This window comes from Musca vetustissima, unplaced genomic scaffold (assembly GCF_032173495.1).
Source record: "Musca vetustissima isolate MV318-11 ecotype Yass unplaced genomic scaffold, APGP_CSIRO_Mvet_v1 utg9639, whole genome shotgun sequence".
In the NCBI taxonomy this organism is placed as follows: domain Eukaryota; kingdom Metazoa; phylum Arthropoda; class Insecta; order Diptera; family Muscidae; genus Musca; species Musca vetustissima.
Window position 1 is genome coordinate 293,691 of NW_026887794.1, and position 24,543 is coordinate 318,233.

The window sequence follows — 24,543 nt, forward strand, 5'->3', positions numbered from 1 at the left end:
GGACTCTTTTTTCTGTAGGAAAAAAATAGCCCTCAGAGGACCCAACGGTTTTTGTTTCTATTTCTATTCTGTTTTCTACAGATCAAAGTAGTCCTCCGAGGACCTAAGTTTTTCTTTCTTGCTATAAGAACAATTATAAATAAATTATCTTCTCTGGACTCTTTCCAAAACTCCCCCTCCACGAAATCAACATCTTTTTATGTTTCGAGAAGTTGCCAATTTCCGGCTCTTAGCAAAAGCTGCCATTTAAAGACTTATTTTTCAAAATGAAGAGAAAACATGAATAGACAAGCAACAGTCCTTTTTAAATGCCAATCAAATTAATTGTAACCACATTAAAGCCTTATTGTAGAAGGCAAGCAGGCAGGCTGGCTGGCACATGTTGGCAACAATTCGAGTAGGCCAATTCACAACGATGTGACTGATGAGAGGACTATGGACAAAGCCTATAGACAACCACCCACTCACATGACCACTCTGTTTGCCTTAAGTGACTCTATTCATCAAGTTAAACTGGCAAACAATAACAATAAAAAGAAAGAGAAGGGAAAACTAAGGAAGAGAGCGGGAAGGGAGAAGAGAGGTGGGCGAAAGAACAAAAAAGACAAACTAAATTATTCAAAATGGCCAAAAACTTCCGTTTGTTGCATATTCTCGATATCATGTTTGCCATTTTTTGTCTTTTTTTCCTTTCCTTTCAATTCATTTCTCCTTCTCTTGTTCGGCTGCTTCCTTTGGCAGGCAAGCAGGCCATTGTTGATTCTCTCTGCATATGAAGCAAGGTAGCGGCCACATGAATAGTTGAATGGCTTTAAAGGAAAAAATATTTAATAGCTGGAGGGGATTCAGGAGAATGAGATTTCAGAAAAACAGACTGAAGCCTAAGAGCTCTTTTTCCAACTGTGTGGTCACTCAGCAGTTCACACACCGTGGACGAGCAATGTAGTGGCAATAAAATCCAACATGACAGCCATAAGGCGGCTCAAAAGGCAATGCCAGCAGTTTGTAGTTCCTTGCGACCAAAGGCAAGAACGAAGGAACGGACGAACGAACAGCAACCGTGTGGTCTCATTACATTGTGTCGTTATCCTGCTGACAACAAATATTCGTGTATGTATATGATAGTTGTTCCGCTGCTCTCTTCCACCTCCCTCCTTCTCCCTCATTGCTTTCTCACCTTCTCGGTCATGCGAAACATTTATTCAACGCCTATGAAGAAAAACTTTGGGTGTGAGATGATATGGCGTATTTTATCTATGTATTGGTTGAATGCTTACATGGGCTGGCTATTAAATTGAATTGCAAGGGAAAACAGAGACCTAAAACCGGAAGGAACTATTTTTTTTCGCCGTAAAAATAGGGGACCTGAGAATGACTAAAAAAAAGGAACTGAGGATTTTTTTGTATAGAAAAAACAGCTCTCTGCGAACTGTGGATTTTTTTCTATAAAAAAACAGTTCTCAGCGAAATGAGGAATTTTTTTTATAGAAAAAACAGTCCTCAGAGTACGGAGGAATTATTTTCCATAGGAAAAATAATCCTCAAGGTGTTGAGATTTTTTTTCTACAGAAAAACAGTCCTCAGGACACCCGAGGGGAATTTTTTCTATAGACAAAACAGTCATCAGCGTTCTGAGGAAATTTTTCCATAGAGAAAAAGTATTCCTCAGGAGACCTTTGGATTTTGTTTTTACTAAAAAAATAGTCCTGTGGGGATTTGAGGGATTTTTTCTATAGAAAAAAATTGTTTTCTATATTCTCTATTTTTCGCCTAAAAGTATTCTTAAATTTTTCTTAAATTGTACTTGTTGCTTCAGACTGAGGTTAGGAGGAATAAATTTAAATATTTCTTTTGTTAACCTTTTAAGTATCTTCTCTCACAAAGGTCAAGGAACATCATACCTTTAACGAATTTAAGTGGTCTGCTAATTATCTCCACCACTCACATATCCCGCCAGGCCGATAATAAAGTCAATGTCTTTATTTTATTGACCTCAAAAAGAAAACAAACGAAAAATGAAAAAAAATTAAACAATGAAATAAAAAGGACATTCGTCAGAAGAAGAAACCCTCAGCCCAAAAAATTCCGACACTTTTGCAACTTGTGTCTTTGGCTTTCGTCATTCATTACCTACCTCCAAAAACCCATTTGCAGAATAATTTTATTAGACAGAAACATTTCAGGCAGCAATTAAAACAAGGCCAAACACATTTGCAGTTCATTGAATGAATTTGTTGTCTCTGTTGTCGTCACATTTACTATTTGGGCTTGGTTTTTAAAATGTTTGGGGTTATTATACCCGAGATTAGATTTTTTTGGAACTAATTCCACGTGAAATCTCTCTTCAATCAAAAATCAACAAAAAAAACCAAAAATTGTGTATCGAAATATCACAAACCAACCACCTATTCCCCACCTCCATCCTTGCTGCTCCCTGAATATTGACATCAGAGTCAATTAGTTTGAATAAATTTTTATAACAATGATGTTCAGTTCGGTTCGTGTTGTTGTTATTGCTGTCATCTCTCGAACATCGAATCGAATTCAATTGAGCCACAAAGTCAAGTGCCTATTAGTAAGTGAATGAATGAATGGACAGACGAACGGACGGACAACCTCTTCATCTCTCATTCTCCCGCTTCAATCGGGCAACAACAATTTTTCATTCATAACCAAGTCATCATTGTATCGTCGTCGACATTTCCATCTATTCTAAATATATAATCGAGTTTATTATTATTGCGGCTGCCTGGCATGGCCTGCCCTGACTGACCGCCCTTCCTGCGGCATCGGCCTATTGTTGGCTTCACTAAAATGTTCAAATTGCCTTACACTTGTGTGCCTATACGGACGGGTGTACATTGTGTTACAAATTTGTGGAAACAGTGGTTAAGTCCTCAGACTAATGAGGAATTTTTTTCTATAGAAAAAAGAGTCCTCAGACTACTGAGGAATATTTTTCTATAGAAAATGAGTGCTCAGACTACTGAGAAAAAAAATAGTCCTCAGACAACTCAGGATTTTTTTCTATAGAACAAAGAGTCCTCAGAGTCCTCTATAGAAAAAAAATTGCTCAGACTACGGAGAATTTTTTTCTATAGAAAAAAGAGTCCTCAGACAACTGAGGATTTTTTTTGTGGAACAAAGAGTCCTCAGAGTACTGAGATTAATTTCTATAGAAAAAAGAGACCTTGGAGCATTTAAGGCATCTTTTTTCTATAGAAAAAACTCCTCAGACCTCTGAGGCATCTTTTTCTATAGAAAAAAAAAAAATTCCTATAGAAAAATATTCCCATTGAGGCATTCTAGAAAAAAATTTTTTCTTTTATGTATAGAAAAAATTCCTCAGAGGCCTCTGAGGCATCTTTTTTTTTTCTCAGATGAGAAAAAAAAAATTCCTCAGACCTCTGAGGCATCTTTTTTCTATAGAAAAAAATTCCTCAGACCTCTGAGGCATCTTTTTTCTATAGAAAAAAATTCCTCAGACCTCTGAGGCATCTTTTTTCTATAGAAAAAAATTCCTCAGACCTCTGAGGCATCTTTTTTCTATAGAAAAAAATTCCTCAGACCTCTGAGGCATCTTTTTTCTATAGAAAAAATTCCTCAGACCTCTGAGGCATCTTTTTTCTATAGAGAAAAAATTCCTCAGACCTCGGAGGCATCTTTTTTGTATAGAAAAAAATTCCTCAGACCTCGGAGGCATCTTTTTTCTATAGAAAAAAAATCCTCACTTCTATGAGGACTTTTTTTCTAAAGAAAAAAACACTCAGTTCTCTGAGGACTCTTATTTTCTACAGAAAAAAATCATCAGTACTCCGACGACTCGTACTCTGAGGCATCTGAAGTATTCCTCAGACCTCTGAGGCATATTTTTCCTATAGAAAAGGTGCCTTAGTACTATGAGGCACTCCTCAGACCTCTGAGGCATCTTTTTTCTATAGAAAAAATTCCTTAGACCTCTTAAGCACCTTTTTTCTATTCACTGTAGACTTTTTTTGTAGAAAAAAATCTTCAGGTCGCCTGAGGGCTATTTTTTCTATAGGGAAAATATGTCAGGCTGTTAAGGACTCCAAGATCCCCCGATAATTACTTATTTTGTAAATAAAATGTTTCAGATCAGATTACTTTTTCTATAGGAAACATTTTTCACTTGGCCCCACTGTTCTCATCTCGCCATTCAACATCGAGGCTGTCAAGGCACTCATAAATTTCATAAGCAAAACTATAACTCAATTTTCTTTCTCAACTCAATAAACGAAGTGGATTGAAGAAAAAAACGAACAAAACAAAACATTTAAATACCCTGGTGGGTCTCCAATATTCTGTAACACAATAAAAGCTGCTATGGTGTGGTGTTGTCGATAGATAGCTGGGGCTCAGCTATACAACCAAGGCGAACCTAATGGTTCCATGCTCAATGATTGAACAATTGGGGCCTATTGGATTTGGATGTGCGCACATACACATCAATACATATGTATGTTTGTCGAGTGTTTATTGCCTGGCTAGCTGGCGAACGGACCGACTGACCGGCTATTGTAAATGCAAATATTCCATAAAATTGCCTGTTAACCCCTTAACCTTTTTGCCACTTCTCGGCAGTCGTCGCCGCCCATCCATATTCAAAAAGCGTTTTTATTATTGTCAGCAGCTGTGAATGCTGGTCCAGGCTGAGGCTGCTGGGTATCTCGAAAGCAATCTCTGTGTTCTCAAATTATCAAAGTATTATTTTTGTTGTTTAGAGTTCATCAGGGTGACTGACTAATTACTTCCATGTTCCTCTTTTTTACGATACTTAATTAAGTGATGCTCAACCAGTTCGACAGTCAGCTATTCAGTCAGGCAGCCAACTACATCATCATCATCATCCTCTGCAGTGACCAGAATCAATATGAAAATCCCGAAAGAAAAACAAAACTTCAGAACAAACAGTTCTCTTTCTTTTGGCTTTGGCTTGTCATGTCCATGTCATCATGGTCGGTGTTAGTTTTTTTCTCCTTCTTCTTCTTCGTTTTCGGATTTTATAAAACAAATCCATGGTGATGCCATTTAAACCAAGTCACAAAGCCAGCTAGCGCCAAGCCAACCCGACAAAAGTTCTAAAGCTTACAGTTTCCATTCATGTCATGTAGATTTTTATTGCTTTCTCGGTGTTGTGTCTCTATTCCTCTCCTTCTTCGGAATTAAGAATGTTGTAATTTGACATAATTTATTTTGTGAAAAAAACTAAAATTTGCAAAACTATTTTTTTTTTGTTACAATGTGAGTTTTGGGGAAACAATTTAATCCTCAGAATTCACAATAGAAAAAATGTCGTCAGTTACCATGAGAACTACAGTTTTTTTTCTATAGAAAAAAATTCTCTTTTTCTATAGAAAAAGATTTTGTTTTTTTTTTTTATAGAAAAAAATTTCACAGTACTCTGAGGACTCTTTTTTCTATAGAAAACAAATCCTCCGTAAACTAAGGGCTCTTTTTTCTGTAAAAAAAATTCCTCAGTTCACTGAAAACTTTTTTCTATAGAAACAAATTCCTCACTCCACTAAGGACTAAATTTCTCAATCCAATCTTTTTCAGTCCTCAGCGGACTGAGGAATTTTTTTCTATAGAAAAGTATTCTCAGTGGACAGAGGGATTATTTTCTATAGAAAAGTATTCTCAGTGGACTGAGGAATTGTTTTCTATTGAAAAAAGTGTCCTCAGTGGACTGAGGACTCTTTTTTTCTGTATATATAAATTCCTCAGTCCGTTGGGGACTCTTTTTTTCTATAGAAAAAAATTCCTCAGTCCACGGAGGACACTTTTTTCTATAGAAAACAATTCCTCAGTCCACTGAGAATACTTTTCTATAGAAAATAATTCCTCTGTCCACTGAGAATACTTTTCTATAGAAAAAAATTCCTCAGTCCGCTGAGGACTCTTTTTTCTATAGAAAAAAATTCCTCAGTCCGCTGAGGACTCTTTTTTCTATAGAAAAAAATTCCTCAGTCCGCTGAGGACTCTTTTTTCTATAGAAAAAAATTCCTCAGTCCGCTGAGGACTCTTTTTTCTATAGAAAAAAATTCCTCAGTCCTCTGAGGACTCTTTTTTCTATAAAAAAAATTCCTCAGTCCTCTGAGGACTCTTTTTTCTATAGAAAAAAATTCCTCAGTCCGCTGAGGACTCTTTTTTCAATAGAAAAAAATTTCTCAGTCCGCTGAGGACTCTTTTTTCTATAGAAAAAAATTCCTCAGTCCGCTGAGGACTCTTTTTTCTATAGAAAAAAATTCCTCAGTCCGCTGAGTACTCTTTTTCTATAGAAAAAAATTCTTCAGTCCACTGAGGACTCTTTTTTCTGTAGAAAAAAATTCCTCAGTCCGCTGAGTACTCTTTTTCTATAGAAAAAAATTCTTCAGTCCACTGAGGACTCTTTTTTCTGTAGAAAAAAATTACTCAGTAATCTAAGGTCCGCTGGAAACACTACATTTTTCTATCGAAAACAAATTCTCTGTGAAATAAAATCCCCTCCCCTGATCTCCGTGACTAAGCCTTCCGTTCGTTCAGTAACCACAACAATTTAGCAGTTCTTAATGGCGTTAAAAACCAGGACGCTCGCCTGTAGTTTAATGGTAATGGTGACAAATGTGTTTTATGGTGGACCATAACAAACACGTGGCCACCCATTGGCTCCATATATATCCAACACTCCGTCTCTCTCTCGTTCTCCTCCTCTGCTGCCTCTGTTGCGGTTCACATATCCTTTAATTTGTTCGTTGCATGAATGACGAAGCACTGCCACTAACATGGAACCACTTGGTCTTTATGTCTTATTGTGCGTGCGTGACATATTGTATTCACGTCATTTTTTTCAGTTGTTCTTGCGGGACCCGGATAGCCTGACAATTGTAGGTCGGTTCTTTCAGTTTTTCTTGTTTTTTTTAATTTGACCAGGCAACAACAATAATTACATTTGACCATTTGACATTTATGCCAACATGGTTCGGTTTTGTTCGTTGTTGTCCCCCTAACCACTTACTCCTCACATCACTTCTCTTTACTTCGGCTCACTTTACATTATTCGATTTTTCTTGTTCTTGACAGCAGCAAGCAGTTACCTTTTGCATTGAAATCCAACTTCCCTTTTTAATTAACAGACAATTAACCATTATTGAACACTTGTGTACGTGTGTGAGTACCCCCCTCCCCCACTCCCTTTGTATCGATGTGTGTGTGTCTTCGAGAGTCATTTGTCTTCTGATAATTATCGAAGTACATATATCGAATCATTGCCTGTGTTTAATATAATTTTATCACATCTTGACAAACATCATCATTGCCGATGTCTTGATTTTTATATGCTGGGTCAGGACCACTTCGGGTCCATTTATTGATAATAAAATGCAAATGTAATGTAATTGAAATTTAATTACCATACCTCTCGAACTAATGTAAATATTGCATATCGTATGATCAGGAACATAATTTTTCCATTCGCTTAAATCGAATTGTGCAAATGTAATGGAAATGGAAAGGATATGATTAAGAATTTTATTACAGACATAAAAATGTATGTATTCTAAAAACAGAAATAATTGTAGATGTTTGAAGTGTTTTTTGTAGCCTAAAAGTATGCACCAATAAATGTTTTTACATTCAAAATACTCGTAGACTATAAATATTTATAGCATTTATCCCAAAAAAATTTATATAATTTATCTAACTTCCATTAAAATCTACTAGACTTATCACCAAAATAATATTTGCTATAAAAATTAAGCTAGCTTGACATCCTAAAAGTATGCACCACATATTATATTATTTTCTTCTAAAATGTACGCAGTGAATTTTATTAAATCTTAATTAAATGGCTAAACACATTAATATTTTTTCGGGATATCACCATGAATAAATACAGAATATTTATTACATTTTCCAAATTTGGTATCCTTAAAGTATGCACCACTAAATTATAACACGAAATTATTTATCTATTCTTTCGTGTACTCATCTTGAGAACATATGGTTTCCACAAGCATGGTCTTCCCCATCGATTTGTCACGATGTTAGTCTCCAGTTTTCATTTCATTGCTCTAAGTAATTGTGATTGGTCTGCTTTTAGCCTAGAGGTGATGGTGATCTGTCGTCTATAGTTGCCCAGAACAACATCTGCTTGAATTGTGGGCAGTGGTTGAAGTCCTTACTTATTTAGTGATACCATTTCACTCTGACTGGCTCTATTTTTAGTCATTCCGATTTTGTGTTATTCTCATGTGTTGATCAGATGCATTTCATCTAGAGGGGCATGTAAATGAATTTATAGTAGCTTCGTTGATCGTTTGATCGGTCTGCTATAGCCTGTCCTAAGTAATTGGACAGCCATCTGTCGTTGCCTAGAAACAACGTATACTTGCATTTTTCCAATGGTTGAGATCCTTACTTATTTAGTGATGCCATTTCCCACTGGGTGGCGCTATTTCGTGTTGATGTTTGTCTTGTCATTGTGACCTTTACAGTTACTGGAAAGTTGTTCAAAATCAGCGTATTTGATTCGTCCTACCCATATTAAATTTTATCAACATCGGAAACAGATTGTCACATTTCTTTAAAAATATTTAGTTCCTTAGGATCCTCATGTGAAAAAAATTAGCATTTTATACGGTAAAGCAAATAGAACCAGTGAGCGGAGCAGTATAGTCGGACGGGGCCGACCATATGATACCCTACACAACTTCGACGAAAATCTAATTTTCTTTGGTTCTATATTCTGAGCATGGACACTATTTCGCGATATTTGCACCCTCTTGATCGACTAGAGGTCAACAAATATTACTTATATTCAATACAGCCCTTCTAATTACTTGTCCAGATTCCCTTCACCGTGGCTTGTGTTGTGATGTTTGGCTTTAAATTGTGGACTATAGATCGACTCGAAAAATAAAATTATTATCTCATCATCGCCGAAAATTATAGGCGTTGTCCTTGACCATAACAGGAACCTCATGGAACCTATCAAAGCAATCAGCTCTATATTTCCGCCCTCCAGTGTGGTAATGGTTTACTAAATAATATCTGAATACGTAAGCACCTGAAAATATGTACGTGTAACTCCCCCATCCGAGTACATACCACAATAAAATTGGTATCAATTTAAAGGCCAACATCTCCTCTTGGATATATTATCAACTTCTCGGGTCTATGTCCTTCAGTAGTAATTATATACGCTATATAATACAAATTTTGTAATTTTTCACACAAAAGTCAGGGTACATTTGACCCCCTAAATATTGACCGATCTTTATCAAAACAGGCATGCTTATTCTTTGGCCCGATCCCCTCCTCCATATAAAATTTCGCGATGTTCGGGCTATAATTGCGTCCTCTGCAGCGACCAGAAAAACCGACAAAAATTTAGTATTTGGTCCATTTCATCCCCTAAATATTAAGCGATCTCCACCAAAAACAATAGGTGTCTTCATTGGCCAGAACCCAACCTACATGCAAAATTTCGTGAAGATTGGTCCGTAACTGTGGCCTGTATCTTGTTTACAAATTATAATGGACAGACGGACGGTCGGACGGACACACATGTCTAGATCGACTCAGCTAGTCGAGATATGACAATCGGTATACATAAAGGTGGGTCTAGGACCAATATTTCGCGGCGTTACAAACTCTTGGAGCTGCACAAAGCTATAATACCCTGACAACATAGTTGTGTAGGGTATAAAAATTCAAAAAAATTAAAGGTTTTGGTTACCTTAATAATAACGGGTAAAGCTATTGGTGCCCGCTTAATACAAAGGGTACCATATTTAGCATATTTTAGTAATTTTCGTACCCATCTTCAATTACAAAAAACCCAGCCTTATCTCACGCCTACACATCAACAACAACCCACACTCAAAATGACAAGCCGTTTCGTCAAGGCGATGATCTGTCAGTCAGTCACTAACACTTGTAACGAACACCGGTTATAACGAACTTTCTTTGCAGCGAATACATTTCCTGGTCCCGAAGATTTTTAAGACAGATTTTTCATACACATCTTTACTCTTATAGCGAACTACGGAGCGAGCGAACATTTCTTATAATGAACTATTTTTTCGGTACCCACATTCATTTATTTTAATTCGGTTATAACGAACTTGTTACAAATATACATAATACCTAATGATGAGAATCCGCACTAAATTTTATTTGTACCCTTACTCTGGCAAGCTTTATATAGGAAATATAAGTTTTCCTTAAAAAAACTGTTCCATTTGAAACAGGGACGTACGCGGGCCCCCCGGAATGAATTTTTTTCACAGTAAATTTTTGTTTGCAACAGCGATTTTTTTAATTTTGTACTACCGGGCCAACCCGAAGTGAAATCCTGTGTACGTTGCTGATTTGAAAGTTCATTTAAAATCTTTGAAAGCATATCTTCCGGAAACAATGTTGTTTCATATGTTCTCAATAATAAGCATAATAGTAACATAGTTAGTAGAAGGAGAGAGAATTGACTTGCATATTTCTTTCTATATTATCCTGAACACCGCCCACAGAAATATTCTATTATTTTTTATACACTAACACAAATAAATATTTATGTTAAAATTCACTACGCTCGGCTATTTGCCTGGCATAATAATAATAGGAAAAGTTTGGACATCATTTGTTATCTGAGGGGAAATTAAGAGTGGATATAAGTAAGGTTAAATTTGTAGTGAGAAATGAGAGATAAATACTATGTAGCATGGAATGATAGGCGCTCAATTTGATTAAGAGACAGGTATAATGGTGTGAACATAATGTATGACGATAGAAATTAAAAATTCCCCCCAAATTCCCGCCTTTACAATGAGACAAATGTTTGATATGTGATTGCCTGAATGTAGGATCGAATATGGAATTTTAATAATTATCAGCTTTTTGTTTTTTTTTTTTCTAGAGTAGATTTTGTAGTTTTAATTACAACAAAAACATTAAAACATTCTGCAGTTGTCTTGTCCTCACTCTCTTTGATTTCATTCGTTTGAGATTCATCTCTTCAGGTATATGATTTCTCTTTATTTTATTTGATATGTTTACGGTCTCTTCTCTCCATTTCCTCAAGTGTGTTGAATTACTTCACAACACAACAATGAATGATGTGATGAAAAAATATGAAACATGCGCCTTGGAGAGTGAGTGACCTGATGCTATGGAATTTCCACAGGTAGAGAATAAAAGAGAGAATATTTTTAGATATTAAATAGAGTTAATGCTAGATTAGGAACATATATAAAAAATAATAACATATATAAAAAAATCAAATATAAAAAATAATAATAAACGTACCAAAAACCCTAAAAATCGAACTGTGGAAGAAGCAAATCTCTTAAATATTTTCTTTAGATGGTAAATGATATAGATATTTAAAAAAAAAGGTTTATTATCTAAATAGAATCCATAACAGGTTTTTACTCTATGAAATACCCTCTGAAGTATTCCTATCCATGTCAACCAACCTTCGGATCCGATCCAAAAAGTTCTTCCATCTACAGTTTGTCTCTGAATGGTCCACGATAGCTCTGCTCTCTCTAGACCGTTTTCAGGAGACCTATCTTTAGAAGAAGATTCCCACAAGCATTTTTTTCTATATAGGAGACCTCCGTAAGGCCCTTCAATAATTAGAAATTAAACCAGTGAGCGGAGCAGTATAGTCGGACGGGGCCGACCATATGATACCCTACACAACTTCCACGAAAATCTAACATTCTGTGGTTCTATATATTCTGAGCTTAGGCAATATTTCGCGATATTTGCACCCTCTTGACTGACTAGATGTCAACAAATATTTATAATATTCAGTAGACGAGAGTGTACTTGTCCAGATTCTCTTTACCGTGGGTTATGTTGTGATGTTCGGCTTTAAATTGTGGCCTATAGATCGACTTGAAAACAAAAACACAAAAAATAAGTTTTCGGTCCACTTTATCCCAAAATTATTACCTGACCATCACCGAAAATTATAGGCGTTGTCGTTGACCATAACGGGAATCTCATGGAAAATTACAAAGCGATCAGAGCTATACTTCCGCCCTCTAGTGTGGTAATGGTTTACTAAATAATATCTGAATACGTAAGCACCTGAAAATATGTACGTGTAACTCCCACATCCGAGTACATACGACAATATAATTAGTATCAATTTAAAGGTCAACCACTCCTCTTCGATGCACTATCTATATGGGCCTATATCCTTCAGGATTAAATTTATACGCCATAGAATGCAAATTTTGTAATTTTTCACACAATAGTCAGGGCCCTTTTTACCCGCTAAATATTGACCGATTTTTATCAAAATAGGCATGCTTATTCTTTGGCCCAAACTCCTTCTCCACGCAAAAATTCACAGTGTTTGGAAAAAACGACAAAAATAAAGTTTTTGGTCCATTTCATCCCCTAAATATTAACCTAAATAGAAACAAAAACAATAGGGGTCTTCATTGGCCAAAACCCATCCTACATGCAAAATTTCGTGAAGATTGGTCCGTAACTGTGGCCTGTATCGTGTTTAAAAATTATAATGGACAGACGGACGGACGGACACATATGTCTAGATCGACACAGAGCTAGTCGAGATATGACAATCGGTATACTTAAAGGTGGGTCTAGGACCAATATTTCGCGGCCTAACAAACTTTTGGGGCTGCACAAAGCTATAATACCCTGACAACATAGCTGTGTAGGGTATAAAAGGCTCTACTCTTTGAAGAGCTCCACTGAATAATAAGTTTCAGTAGACGTATATCTATAAAAAAAATAGAACGTATTCCATCCATATAATCTTTAAAGGATCTTCGGACTGTTGAATGCATCCAAATGTCCTTTATTCCATACAATATCCCCAAAAGGTTTCTGAATATAAAAATGCTTCGAAGATACTATTCAAAGGTATTTTTGTATATAGAAATATTTCCTGAAGAAGTCTTCTGAATTCGTATTTTCATAAAAGATCCTTAACCCTGGCCTTTACGAAAAATCGATAAAAGGACTTTTAACTATAAAAGTCATCCAGAATGTCCCTCAAAATGTTTCTGAACAAAAATATCTCACAAATGTCCACGAAACACATTTTAGTTATGGAAGACATACAAGAGGTCTACTATATATAACCGACCTCAATACGGCATTCAATATACTGGAGGTTTTCTACAACACCTCCTAAAGTAGTTTCTACTCTTTTTTATCTCCTGATCTTTCATATGGCCTCTATGTTTAAGAGGCCATCCTCTTATGCTCTTATTGTATAAAATGACTTAAGAGAGACCTTCTCTAAATTTTCCGATATTTTTTTCGATATGAAAATACCACCTTTTTTAAATCCGACCAAATTCATTTTTGGTGGCAAACAAAAAAGAAAACGCAAAGCTTTTTTTCACTGCTGCTAACAAGTGTTCGTTCTGACATTGGATTCCTGATTTTTTTGTTTCAATGAGATGTTGAGCTTTTTTTACTCCAGTGCTTTTTTGATATCATAAATTCACACACACACACACATAGATAGATAGACACGTGTATGTGAGCCCCAAAAAGCTATGTAGTTTTCCTGTACACTTTTTTTCCGACGTGTTCATTTTCATAATTGTGCGTTTCTGTCTATCTATCCTCCGTTTGTTTGGTGTTGTGCTTCGTCGTTCGTTCTCTTCCCTAGAGTAAAGAATACAATTTTTCCATGATAAAATACAATTTTTCGTGTGTGTGTACACCGCAACACCCCAAACGGTCGTGGTGAATAAACGAACGAAATGTTTACGGTAAAATGTGTGTACGAGTGAGTGTGTCATTGTGTGTGTGTGTAGAGTGTTCGTTAAACAATTTTCCTCCTTGCTGCTGCTGCCAAAGTGGTGGACTCTGACTGGCTGGTTGGTTGGCTGCTTGTTGGGCCATCGTTTTGATGATAGTCGTCGTCGACATCGTGTCGTTGCCGTTGTTCTGTTCAGTTCAGTTCAGTAATGCGTTTTTCCAAAAGAGCAAAGATTCCATACGCACCGTTTTAACAAAAAAAAATTGTATTAATTATAAAAAATTCGTATTGAAAAGTTTGCATAGGGTGCGGTACCCACTTGGAAAAAAATTAATAACAAATAATTAATAAAATAAAAAAATTGTGGTATTATCTTTAAATGAAAATTTAATTGGTAAAAAAGAAAAAATTGTGAAAAATAATAAATTCGAAAATTGTGTGAAAAAATCCCCTCCTTGCCGTAAAAAATGTGTAATAAAATAATTTTTGTGTACACATCCATTGAGCGCAGAGTACGTCGGAAACAGAAAAAAAAATTGTTAACCCAATAAAAAAAATACCCGAACGCCAGCAAGCAAAGCAGTGCATGATTCATGTTATAGTCTTTTTTGGAATTTTCTTCTCTATGTTCTGGATGTTGTTGGTGTTGTGTTTTCATGTGTGAATACAATTACCGTGTAGTTGTGCTGAATACTCTTGTGCTGTATCCCCTTTTGGCCTGGTGTTTAATAACTAGACGGGGGAAAAAACAGCAAAAACAACAACAACACATCGTCATTATTATCATCTTCACCACGCATATACCTCAACCTCTCCCCCTGGATACCCCACCACAAAAGTGCCCCCTTCTCCAAAACAATAAAGAAACGCACACATCAAAAAAAAAAAAAAATATTGAATAGAAAATTCCCCCAAAACAAATGTGAAGCGAAAAAATAAATCCAGCATCTTAAATGAAAAACAAAAAAAAAACAACAACAGCAATAGCAATAGCACACAAAATCAACAACATTGTCGAAACAAAAGAATATTGAAAAATAACAACAACAAATAAACAAAACAACAACTAAAATCCAAAAAATAAATACACTTTCAATGAAATAAACAAATTAGTAACGAAACGAAAAAAAACAATATTTTCTGTGAAAAAAAAAAAACAAAATAAAATTCTCTTCTCATTTATTTTAATATAAACACCTTTTGCTTTATTAGAAAGAGAAAGAGAGTGTCGTTGGGGTTGCTCAACTCATAATCCTCATCATCATTATCTTCTCCTAACGGACATTTATGTGGCAAAATATGTGGTTATAATTTTTTTCCTGTTACTCTTTGGGAACTTATCTCTCCGCTATTCTCTTCAAATTCAAATTCTCCCTGGATAAAATTAATTATCTCACTTCTCATTTGTTTTTTCCGTAATATGGAATGGCCTTCATCAGTTAAGGACTTTTCCGTTCTCTTTTTTGATGATTGAAAAACGATTGTTGTGACACCTTGTGTGTGATAGACGTAAACAAGAACAACAACAAGATAAAAAAAAACAAATCTAAAACTATGTTAAACAAATAATTTTGTAGTTTTGTAACAAAATAACAATTACAGAGACATTTTTGTGATAAATAATTGAAATCTGATTGGGTTCATTTAAATAGAGAGAATAATTACAATGTTAGGACGAATTTCTTAATTTTTATCCGAACTTAACTGGACTTATCATTTGTTGATATCAGAGTCATTATGGTAATGTTTTTAATATTTTGTATTTGTGGACTATAAAAAAATCAGACACAGAAAAACATAATTGACATTTTTGTCTTAAGGGGGAATAATAGAAGATGATATACTATATTGGAACATATATTTCCAAACTTTGTTTATAGAAAACTATTTGTCATTTTTATTTTAATATTTTTCTTAATAAATTTTAATTTCAAAAGTCTTCTAAGGATAATATAAATTGATTTGGTAGGAAAATATTCTCCTCTGTGACATTATTTGATTTTGAATGCACCAATTCGTACTCTCAGGTTCGCACAAGGTTTTGAACCTAGAAATATTAGCGGAGCAGTATAGTCGGACGGAGCCGACCACACGATACCCTACACTACTACCACAGAAATCTAACTTTCTGCGTATGTTTATTCCGAGCCTGGGCAATATTTCGTGATATTGGCACCCTCTTGCCCGATTAGAGGTCAACATCACTTCTTCCTTACACTGATATATTTTCCGAGTATTACTAATATTCAGTACAGCCCTTGTAATTACTTGTCCAGATTCCCTTCACCGTAAGTTGTGTTGTGATGTCCGACTTATAATTGTAGATCGACTTGGAAAAAAACACAAAAATTAAGTTTTCGGTCCACTTTATCTCAAAATTATTATCTGATCATCATCGAAAATTATAGGAGTTGTCCTTGGCCACAACTGGAATCTCACGGAAAATTTCAAAGCGATCAGGGCTATGTTTCCTCCCTCTAGTGTGGTAATGGTTTGCAAAATAATATCTGAATACGTAAGCACCTGTAAATATTTTCGTGTAACTCCCACATCCGAGTACATACACATCATCCGAGGCAATATAATTGGTATCGATTTAAAGGCCAACTACTCCTCTTAGATATACTTTCAATTTATCGGCTCTATGACCTTCAGGAGTAAATATATACGCCATAGAATACAAATTTTGTATTTTTTCACACAAAAGTCAGGGACCATTTGACCCGTTAAATATTAACCGATCTTTATCAAAACAGGCATGCTTATTTCTTGGCCCAATATCCTTTTCCATGTCAAAATTCGCGAAGTTTGGGTCATAGTTGTGACCTCTAGAGCGACCAGAATATCAGACAAAAATAAAGTTTTTGGTCCATTTCATCCCTTAAATATTAACCGATCTTTACCAAAAACAATAGGGGTCTTCATTGGACCGAACCCATCCTACATAAAAAAGAATTCTAAAATTAAAAAAAAATAAAATTTATAAAAACGAAATAAGAAAAAGTTGAGTATTATTTACAGTTTGATACTGCAAAAATGTAGCTCATCGAAATATTGGTTTTAAACAGAATGTTTCTTTGGGCAAACTTCGTTTCTAACAATTTGGAGTCTACTTAAAAAAAGGCAAAATTTTAATGAAAATGTATTTTTATATCATGCGAACGGACTCAGCGACTTGAACCAAACTTTGCACAACCCATTATCGTTACCAAGCCCAGGTCAAGCCCGAAGAGGGTATCTATTAGTCCACTCCTTCTGGTATATCCAGCAAAAATTGTCAACATTTTCAATATTTATAAATCCAATATCACGCTCGATCGATTTCAACCAAACTTTGCACAACCTATTATCCTTACCAAGTCAAGATCAAGTTCCAAGATGGGATCCGTTATTTCAATGGCAAAAAATGGTAAAAAATTTGCTAAAATTTAATTTTATAATACCATACGAACAGACTATCTGATTTGAACCAAACTTTACACAATCTATTATTTCCAACAAATCTAGATCTGGTCCAAATATGGGACCCATTGGTCCGCTACTTCTGTTACCTCCCTCACAAAGGGTCCAAATTTTCAATATTTTGGCGAATAAAATGTTCGATTTGAACCAAAACTTGCACAACTTATCATCTTTACGAAATCTAGATGAAGTCCGAAGATGGCACCCATTGGTCGACTCCTTCTGCACCTCATCCACAAATGATCAAAATTTTCAACAAAGCTTTGCACAACCAAGCCAAGCTCCTCCTTGTACCTCCTTGTAAATTTAATTTGAGGCAAATTGAATTACAGTTAGTTCATGTATTGTTGTTTATGATATGATTAAGTGATATACTGTTAATTTTAAGCTTTTGGAGTAGTCCATGTAATGAAGTTTTTGGAATCGCTCTTGGCCCTTTGGGCTAGGTTCTCGTTTATGAAATAAAATTGAATTGGATTGATCAACATTAAATTTGAAACTCTTTGATAAAGACATATACCTACATTATATAAAACGAATTATAAAACCTGTGTGTAGTTCCGAAGACCTTTGCAAACAATAGGCTGAGGGTATATATCTGTAGGCAAAACCGTCGGACACTTTTTCATTCATTAAAATTCAGTATTGCATTTGTTTCATCAATATTGCTCCCAGGATGTTTGGAACTGCATATATATTGAGAAAATGTACGATTTTAGGTATTACCAATCCGTTTGTCTGATTGTTTGAATTTCGAGGTTTTAGAAGGACCCCACATATTAACAAACTCCATTCTTGAGGCTTGTTCAATCGCCAACCGACTCTTCCAACATAAATCGAGTGTTCTCATATATAATTTCGTCCGATTTGATATAAATGGCCATCAAATGCACAATGATTCTCCGATTGATACGAATTTCTGATTCTAATTTAGATTTAGAATCGTCCGAACATTTATGTGTGTTACCGTCTTGTAGAAATGTATTAAACTCGGCCAAAATTTTAATATAAGACCCATACATATTATCGTTCGAATTTATGTACCTAAATGGTGTACAAAATACTCCACGTTCGACTTGGCGCTTATAAGTTGACATAAGTCATGTGAAAATTAGATACCACTATGCCACATAATTGTCCAATTTCAAGAAGATACCAAAATGTTCAACAAAATTAATTTTTATTTCTATTAAAAAATTTAGATTTAAGGTGATTTATGTTGAAAAAAAACATGGATTAACAAATAAATAATAAAACACCACAATAAATAATTATAAGATATTAAAAAATATACCGAAAGTATTAACAAAGAAAAGGGCACACATATAATATATGCTCCGCTGGTTAATAAACACCAAATTCCATAACAAAGTCAAAACAAAAAAGTCATCAAATAATAATTGTGAAAAAAACATATTTAAAAAAAGTTTTCAAAAAATTAAGAAGCCATTAAAAGAAAAGCAATTTCCCAACTCTAACTCGACGTTGAAATTTAAATGTAATGTGAATGATTTTTTGATTGCGCCTTTAACAAAACGAAATTCTAACTGAGAAAGAACACCACCACCACCCCCTCAACCCTTGCCACCACCAAACGCCGTCCACAATTCCAACTTGGCCTAATCATCACTTTTGTTGATAACAAGCCATTGCCAACGTTGCGTGCGTCGTTACTTCATTCCCAACCAAAAAAACGAAAAGAAAAACAAAAATCGAACGTTGGAATCCTTTTCATCGTCAGTGTTGTTGTCGTTGTCGCCGCCGTTGTCGTTGTCGTCGCAGTAGTAGTTGTTGTTGTTCTTTACTTCAACTCAATTGTTTTCTTTTGCCTGCTACAGTATTCGGCCCATTTGTGGCCGATATTAAACGACCTTCAAAACGTTTTGTGTCGAAGCAATCCGCACCATGGGCTGCGCACAGAGTGCTGAGGAAAGGGCAGCAGCCGCCAGAAGTCGTTTGATTGAACGCAATCTGAAAGAGGATGGGATACAGGCAGCAAAGGATATTAAACTTTTGTTATTGGGTGAGTAAGTTATTAATGTGATGAATCGAGGAGAGAGAGAGAGCGAGAGAGGCAAGAGAGAACACATTCAATGGAATACACATAAAAAACAAAACTCTTCTTAAACGGTATTTCGGAGAGTTGGGAGGGAAACTGAATTCCCTCTCTCCCACTCTCCGTTTTTTTGTTTTCTCTTTTATGTTGTGCAAACTTCTCTTTATGTTAACTTAAATTATTTTCTAGTTTATTAAAGAGTAAATAAATGGGTCCATGATTGTGGAAATCTGTGATGCTTATTTTTCGAAGAAACAAGTGATTTTTGTTGTCTACCCCCTCCCCTCCCATTTTTTCACTAAAAGTCTAAGACATTGATAATGACTTTGTTGTTGTTGCTGTGTTTTACATTTTTTTCTTTCCTTCTTCTCTGCTTGGTATTCAAAGAATTATCCTTTGGTTTCTTACAGTCTGCCTGTTTTTGATGTCAAGTGAAATTAGAAGTAGTTCCATTTTTTTCATTTCTTCCACTTGGTTCGACTTGTCGTTGATGATGGCTGGGAATTTTATTTTTCTTTGTCTTCTTCTTTGTTATTTGTTTTGAAAACAATAAGGAGGGGGGAGCAAACCACCAACAGTGTCAACATTTCAATTGCAACAGGGAAAATTGTTACATTGTTTTTTCTCTCTTTTTGTAATCATTGAAGATTATTTTTTTATTTAAAGAAATGCCATGAATGGTCTTGACATTTTTGAAGAGGAGAATTTAAGGTTTAGTTTTTCAATAATGAACTGAAAAACGTATCAAATACTTAATCAATATTTTAAAGATATAAACACAATATTTTTATTTCTAGATAAGATCTTTTCTCTATAGAATACCTATTAACGGAATACCTATTAGAAAATTTACCTAGAAAATAATATTTATTTATTAATTAAACATTTTTTCAAATCGAAATAAAATAAAAAAACATTTTTTTATCCTACACAACTATGTTGTCAGGGTATTATAGCTTTCTGCAGCCACAATAGTCTGTAACGCCGCGAAATATTGATCTTAGACCCACCTTTAAGTATACCGATCGTCATATCTCGACTAGCTGAGTCGATCTATACAGGCCACAATTATGGACCAATCATCACGAAATTTTGCATGTAGGATGGGTTTTTGGTAAAGATTGGTTAATATTTAGGGGATTAAATGGACCAAAAACTTTATTTTTGTCTGATTTTCTGGTCGTTCCAGAGGCCGCAATTATGACCCTAACATTTTAGCATGGAGAAGGGAATCGGGCCAAAGAATAAGCATGCCTGCTTTGATAAAGATCGGTCAATATTTAGCGGGTCAAATGGACCCTGACATTTGTGTGAAAAATGACAAATTTTGTATTCTATGTCGTATATATTTACTCCTGAATGACATAGGCCCGAGAAGTTGATAATTGTGCATGAGGTTCCAGTTATGGTCAAGGACAACGCCTATAAATTTCGGTAATGATCAGATAATAATTTTAGGATGAAGTGGACCGAAAACTTATTTTTGTGTTTTGTTTTCAATTCGATCTATAGGATACAATTATAAGCCTAATATCACAACACAACCCACGGTGAAGGGAGAATGGACAAGTAATCAGAAGGGATATACTGACTATTGGTAATATTCGGAAAATATTTCAGTGTAAGGAGGAGGTGTTGTTGACCTCTAATCGGGCAAGAGGGTGCAACTATCATCGGAATGAAATTAAAGAATATTTTTTCAAGGCATATCCAAGGCGGAGATTTTTTAAGGAATATTTTTTCAAGGCTCATCCAAGGCGTAGATTTTTTAAGGAATATTTTTTCAAGGATCATCTAAGGCGTAGATTTTTTAATGAATATTTTTTCAAGGCTCATCCAAGGGGTAGATTCTTTAAAGAATATTTTTTCAAGGCTCATCCAAGGCGTAGATTCTTTAAAGAATATTTTTTCAAGTCTCATCCAAGGCGTAGATTCTTTAAAGAATTTTTTCTCCCAAAAAAACAAACTCTTACTTTAATCATTTAAAGCAATTTTTACATATGATTTATTTTTTCTGAACTGAATACAACAATCATACGCCACCGCAAACACTTTCTATTAATAAAACTTATACGCCACCCATCACACTTTAGGTATTCTTTGTTCACTGTACTTTTGTTTACAAATCATTACAGAAATTAAAAGAACGAATGATTCATGTAACTTAACACACTCTGCTATTATTATTATTTATTATCAACAACTCATTTGAATTTTCAAATAAAATTTGCAAGAATTCTTCTTTGTTATACAAATAATCCGTGAAATACAATTGTATTGTATTTAAATTTCTTTGTAAAAAGTGTTATGGATAATTTGTTTATAATAATTTCATACTCAAGAAAGAAGAGGAAGAAAGGAAAAATACAATCGTCTTGTAAAAATGGCAATGGTTTTCATCAATAATACTGCTTTGCTGTATTTCATTTTCAGCAAGGCAATAGAGCCTAAAGTTAATGAGATTCTTACTACGTCGTAGTAGTTTCTTTTCGTTCTTTTCATCCCATTGTTTGAATGGCCGCAGGGTGTCTTGCCACTATCCTTTTCCACTCTCTGCTGAATCACTGGCAAGCAAACAACAGCCAAAATGTAATTTTTCCAATACACCCACTCATCTTTAACTTGGCCAGAATGACGGTCGATCGGTCGGTTGGCCGAACGGACTGACTTGTCTGCTTTGGACATACTATAAGACAACGTCACTCAATTCCGGCCCAAAAAAGAAAAGAAAATATTTAATTTATTGTGTAGTTGTTGTTTTCTTGTTGTTTTCATAAACACGAAGAGCATGAGAAGCTCCTTTAGGCCATATCATAAGATTTTGAAGTGCTTTGGTAGGATAATAAAGCAGGAGGAGGGGAGGTGGAATGAAGCGCTTTTTATTGTTCTTAGTCAATTATGTATAAGTAGGTCGGTCGTCGTTGGTGAGGAAAATGATGCTGATGGTTTGGGTGGAATGCCTGTTGTAAATACATTGTTGTGTGTATCTCAGTGTCTAACCATCCACTTGTTCGGCTCTTCTCATCATCCCACTTATCGCCATCGTCATAATAATCATCATCTCCATATGATTGAATTTGTTAATGCAGATGCCATTAAAATGATTACACGAGAGTAGGATGATGTGTGGAAATTATTTATTTACTGTACTCTACTCTACGTGAATACATCAGCTATGGGTAACAACAGACAAGGATATTGGAAACAATTGAATTTTATTTAAAATTGATTTTTAAATAATATAACAAGAATCGGTGTATTTTCAGGTGGCGTATAATTTATGTCGTGCTTAGAAGAAATTATACGCCACATCGGTGTATGTGTAAATATTAATTATACGACATCGGGATCCATTGAATGGTAGTAGAGCTTAATTTCTAATTATTTTCAAGGCCCATCCAAGCCTTAGATTTTTTAAAGAACATTTTTTCTAGGCCCATCCAAGGCGTAGATTTTTTAAATAACATTTTTCAAGGCCCATCCAAGGCGTAGATTTTTTAAATAACATTTTTCAAGGCCCATCCAAGGCGTAGATTTTTTAAATAACATTTTTCAAGGCCCATCCAAGGCGTAGATTTTTTAAATAACATTTTTCAAGGCCCATCCAAGGCGTAGATTTTTTAAATAACATTTTTCAAGGCCCATCCAAGGCGTAGATTTTTTAAATAACATTTTTCAAGGCCCATCCAAGGCGTAGATTTTTTAAATAACATTTTTCAAGGCCCATCCAAGGCGTAGATTTTTTAAATAACATTTTTCAAGGCCCATCCAAGGCGTAGATTTTTTAAATAACATTTTTCAAGGCCCATCCAAGGCGTAGATTTTTTAAATAACATTTTTCAAGGCCCATCCAAGGCGTAGATTTTTTAAATAACATTTTTCAAGGCCCATCCAAGGCGTAGATTTTTTAAATAACATTTTTCAAGGCCCATCCAAATTTCGGAAGTTTTTAAATTTTTTGGAAGAAATATTACGAAATATTAGTTTGGATGACATCGGTTACTCCCTTCGAGAGTTATCGACTGCAAATTGTCTGAAATGGGTTGAATGACACATGGGGTCTAAAACCAAAATTAGGAAGCATTAACCATAAGGCTAAAGGAATAAAAAATAAATTTTTCAAAAATGTAGCTCTCAACGGCTATTGCAGAAATATTCTCCAAAAAGGAATATATAATTGTTCATCGAATGGTCGGCCCCGTCCGATAGTGGAACTTCTAAAGTTCCAATATCTGATATTAGAAAAAAATATCCTCCAAGAAATCCACCCCTTAAATAGTCCTTGAAAAACTATTCTTTAAGAAATCCACCACTTAGATATTCCTTGAAAAATATTCTTTAAGAAATCCACGCCTCAGATAGTGCTTGAAAAAATATTCTTTAAGAAATCCAACCCTTAGATAGTCCTTGAAAAAATATTCTTTAAGAAATCCACCCTTAGGTAGTCCTTGAAAAAATATTCATTAAGAAATCCACGCCTTAGATAGTGCTTGAAAAAATATTCTTTAAAAAATATGACCTCTTCGGCTAAAGGACGAATATTCTCTAGAGGCAAATAAATGTTGATCTATTTAGGATTTTAGTTAAGCTCCTGGGAAAACAATATGGTCTAAAAGTGTTTTTATTTATAAAAAACAACAACAGGTATTAATTTTTTTCTATACAAGTCAATAATTAATTTGTCCACCTTACAGCGCTTAACGGCGTATAAGTGTTATTAATTACCATGGCATCGAGGCGCATAATTATTATGAACACTCACACACACACAAAAATCTGTGCAAAAAAACATTAATCATACGATACGGTGTGTGGCACGCGTAAATAATTTGTAGCCATTCCTACCTCTGCTCTGCTACAAAATTTGCCAAAAGTCAATGAGCGATAAATGGCAAACTAACAAGGATAATAACAACAACAACAAAAAATCGACAACAAAATGAAAAACTTTTTAATGCGATAGTTAAGGATAACTCTCATTAATCATGAGCCCAAAAAACAGAAATTTTTCATTTTAAAAATTTTGTGTTAATAAATTTTAGAATGGAAATTAATATCCCTTGAAGAGGGAAAAAATAGCGAATGATTTATTATAGCTTGATTTGGAAATTAGATTTTTTTTTGCAATTTTGAACTAATGATTTATTACAAACAGATTTAGAAATTATTATTTTCAATTTTGTAAATTGCTGCAAAATTTTGTAAAACAGCGATAATTTTTTTTTTCGTAAAACCTGCAAAATTGCTATGATTTTTCCTACGGGGAAAATGT

The 24,543-nt window shown here is 34.8% G+C and overlaps 1 protein-coding gene across 2 annotated transcripts in view; it reads left to right on the forward strand.

The window, feature by feature from the left end:
• The window catches only part of LOC133335493 (G protein alpha o subunit), an 86,008-nt gene that overhangs the window by 15,200 nt on the left and 46,265 nt on the right, over positions 1–24,543 (forward strand). The window contains exon 1 of one of the 2 annotated variants that reach the window (XM_061543766.1): positions 19,053–19,238. The exons of the other annotated variant lie outside the window; for it this stretch is intronic. Coding sequence (XP_061399750.1) covers positions 19,121–19,238 — 118 coding nt within the window. The 5' untranslated portion in view covers positions 19,053–19,120. Of the gene's footprint in view, positions 1–19,052; positions 19,239–24,543 lie in introns of those variants that run through there. 2 annotated transcript variants of the gene reach the window in all.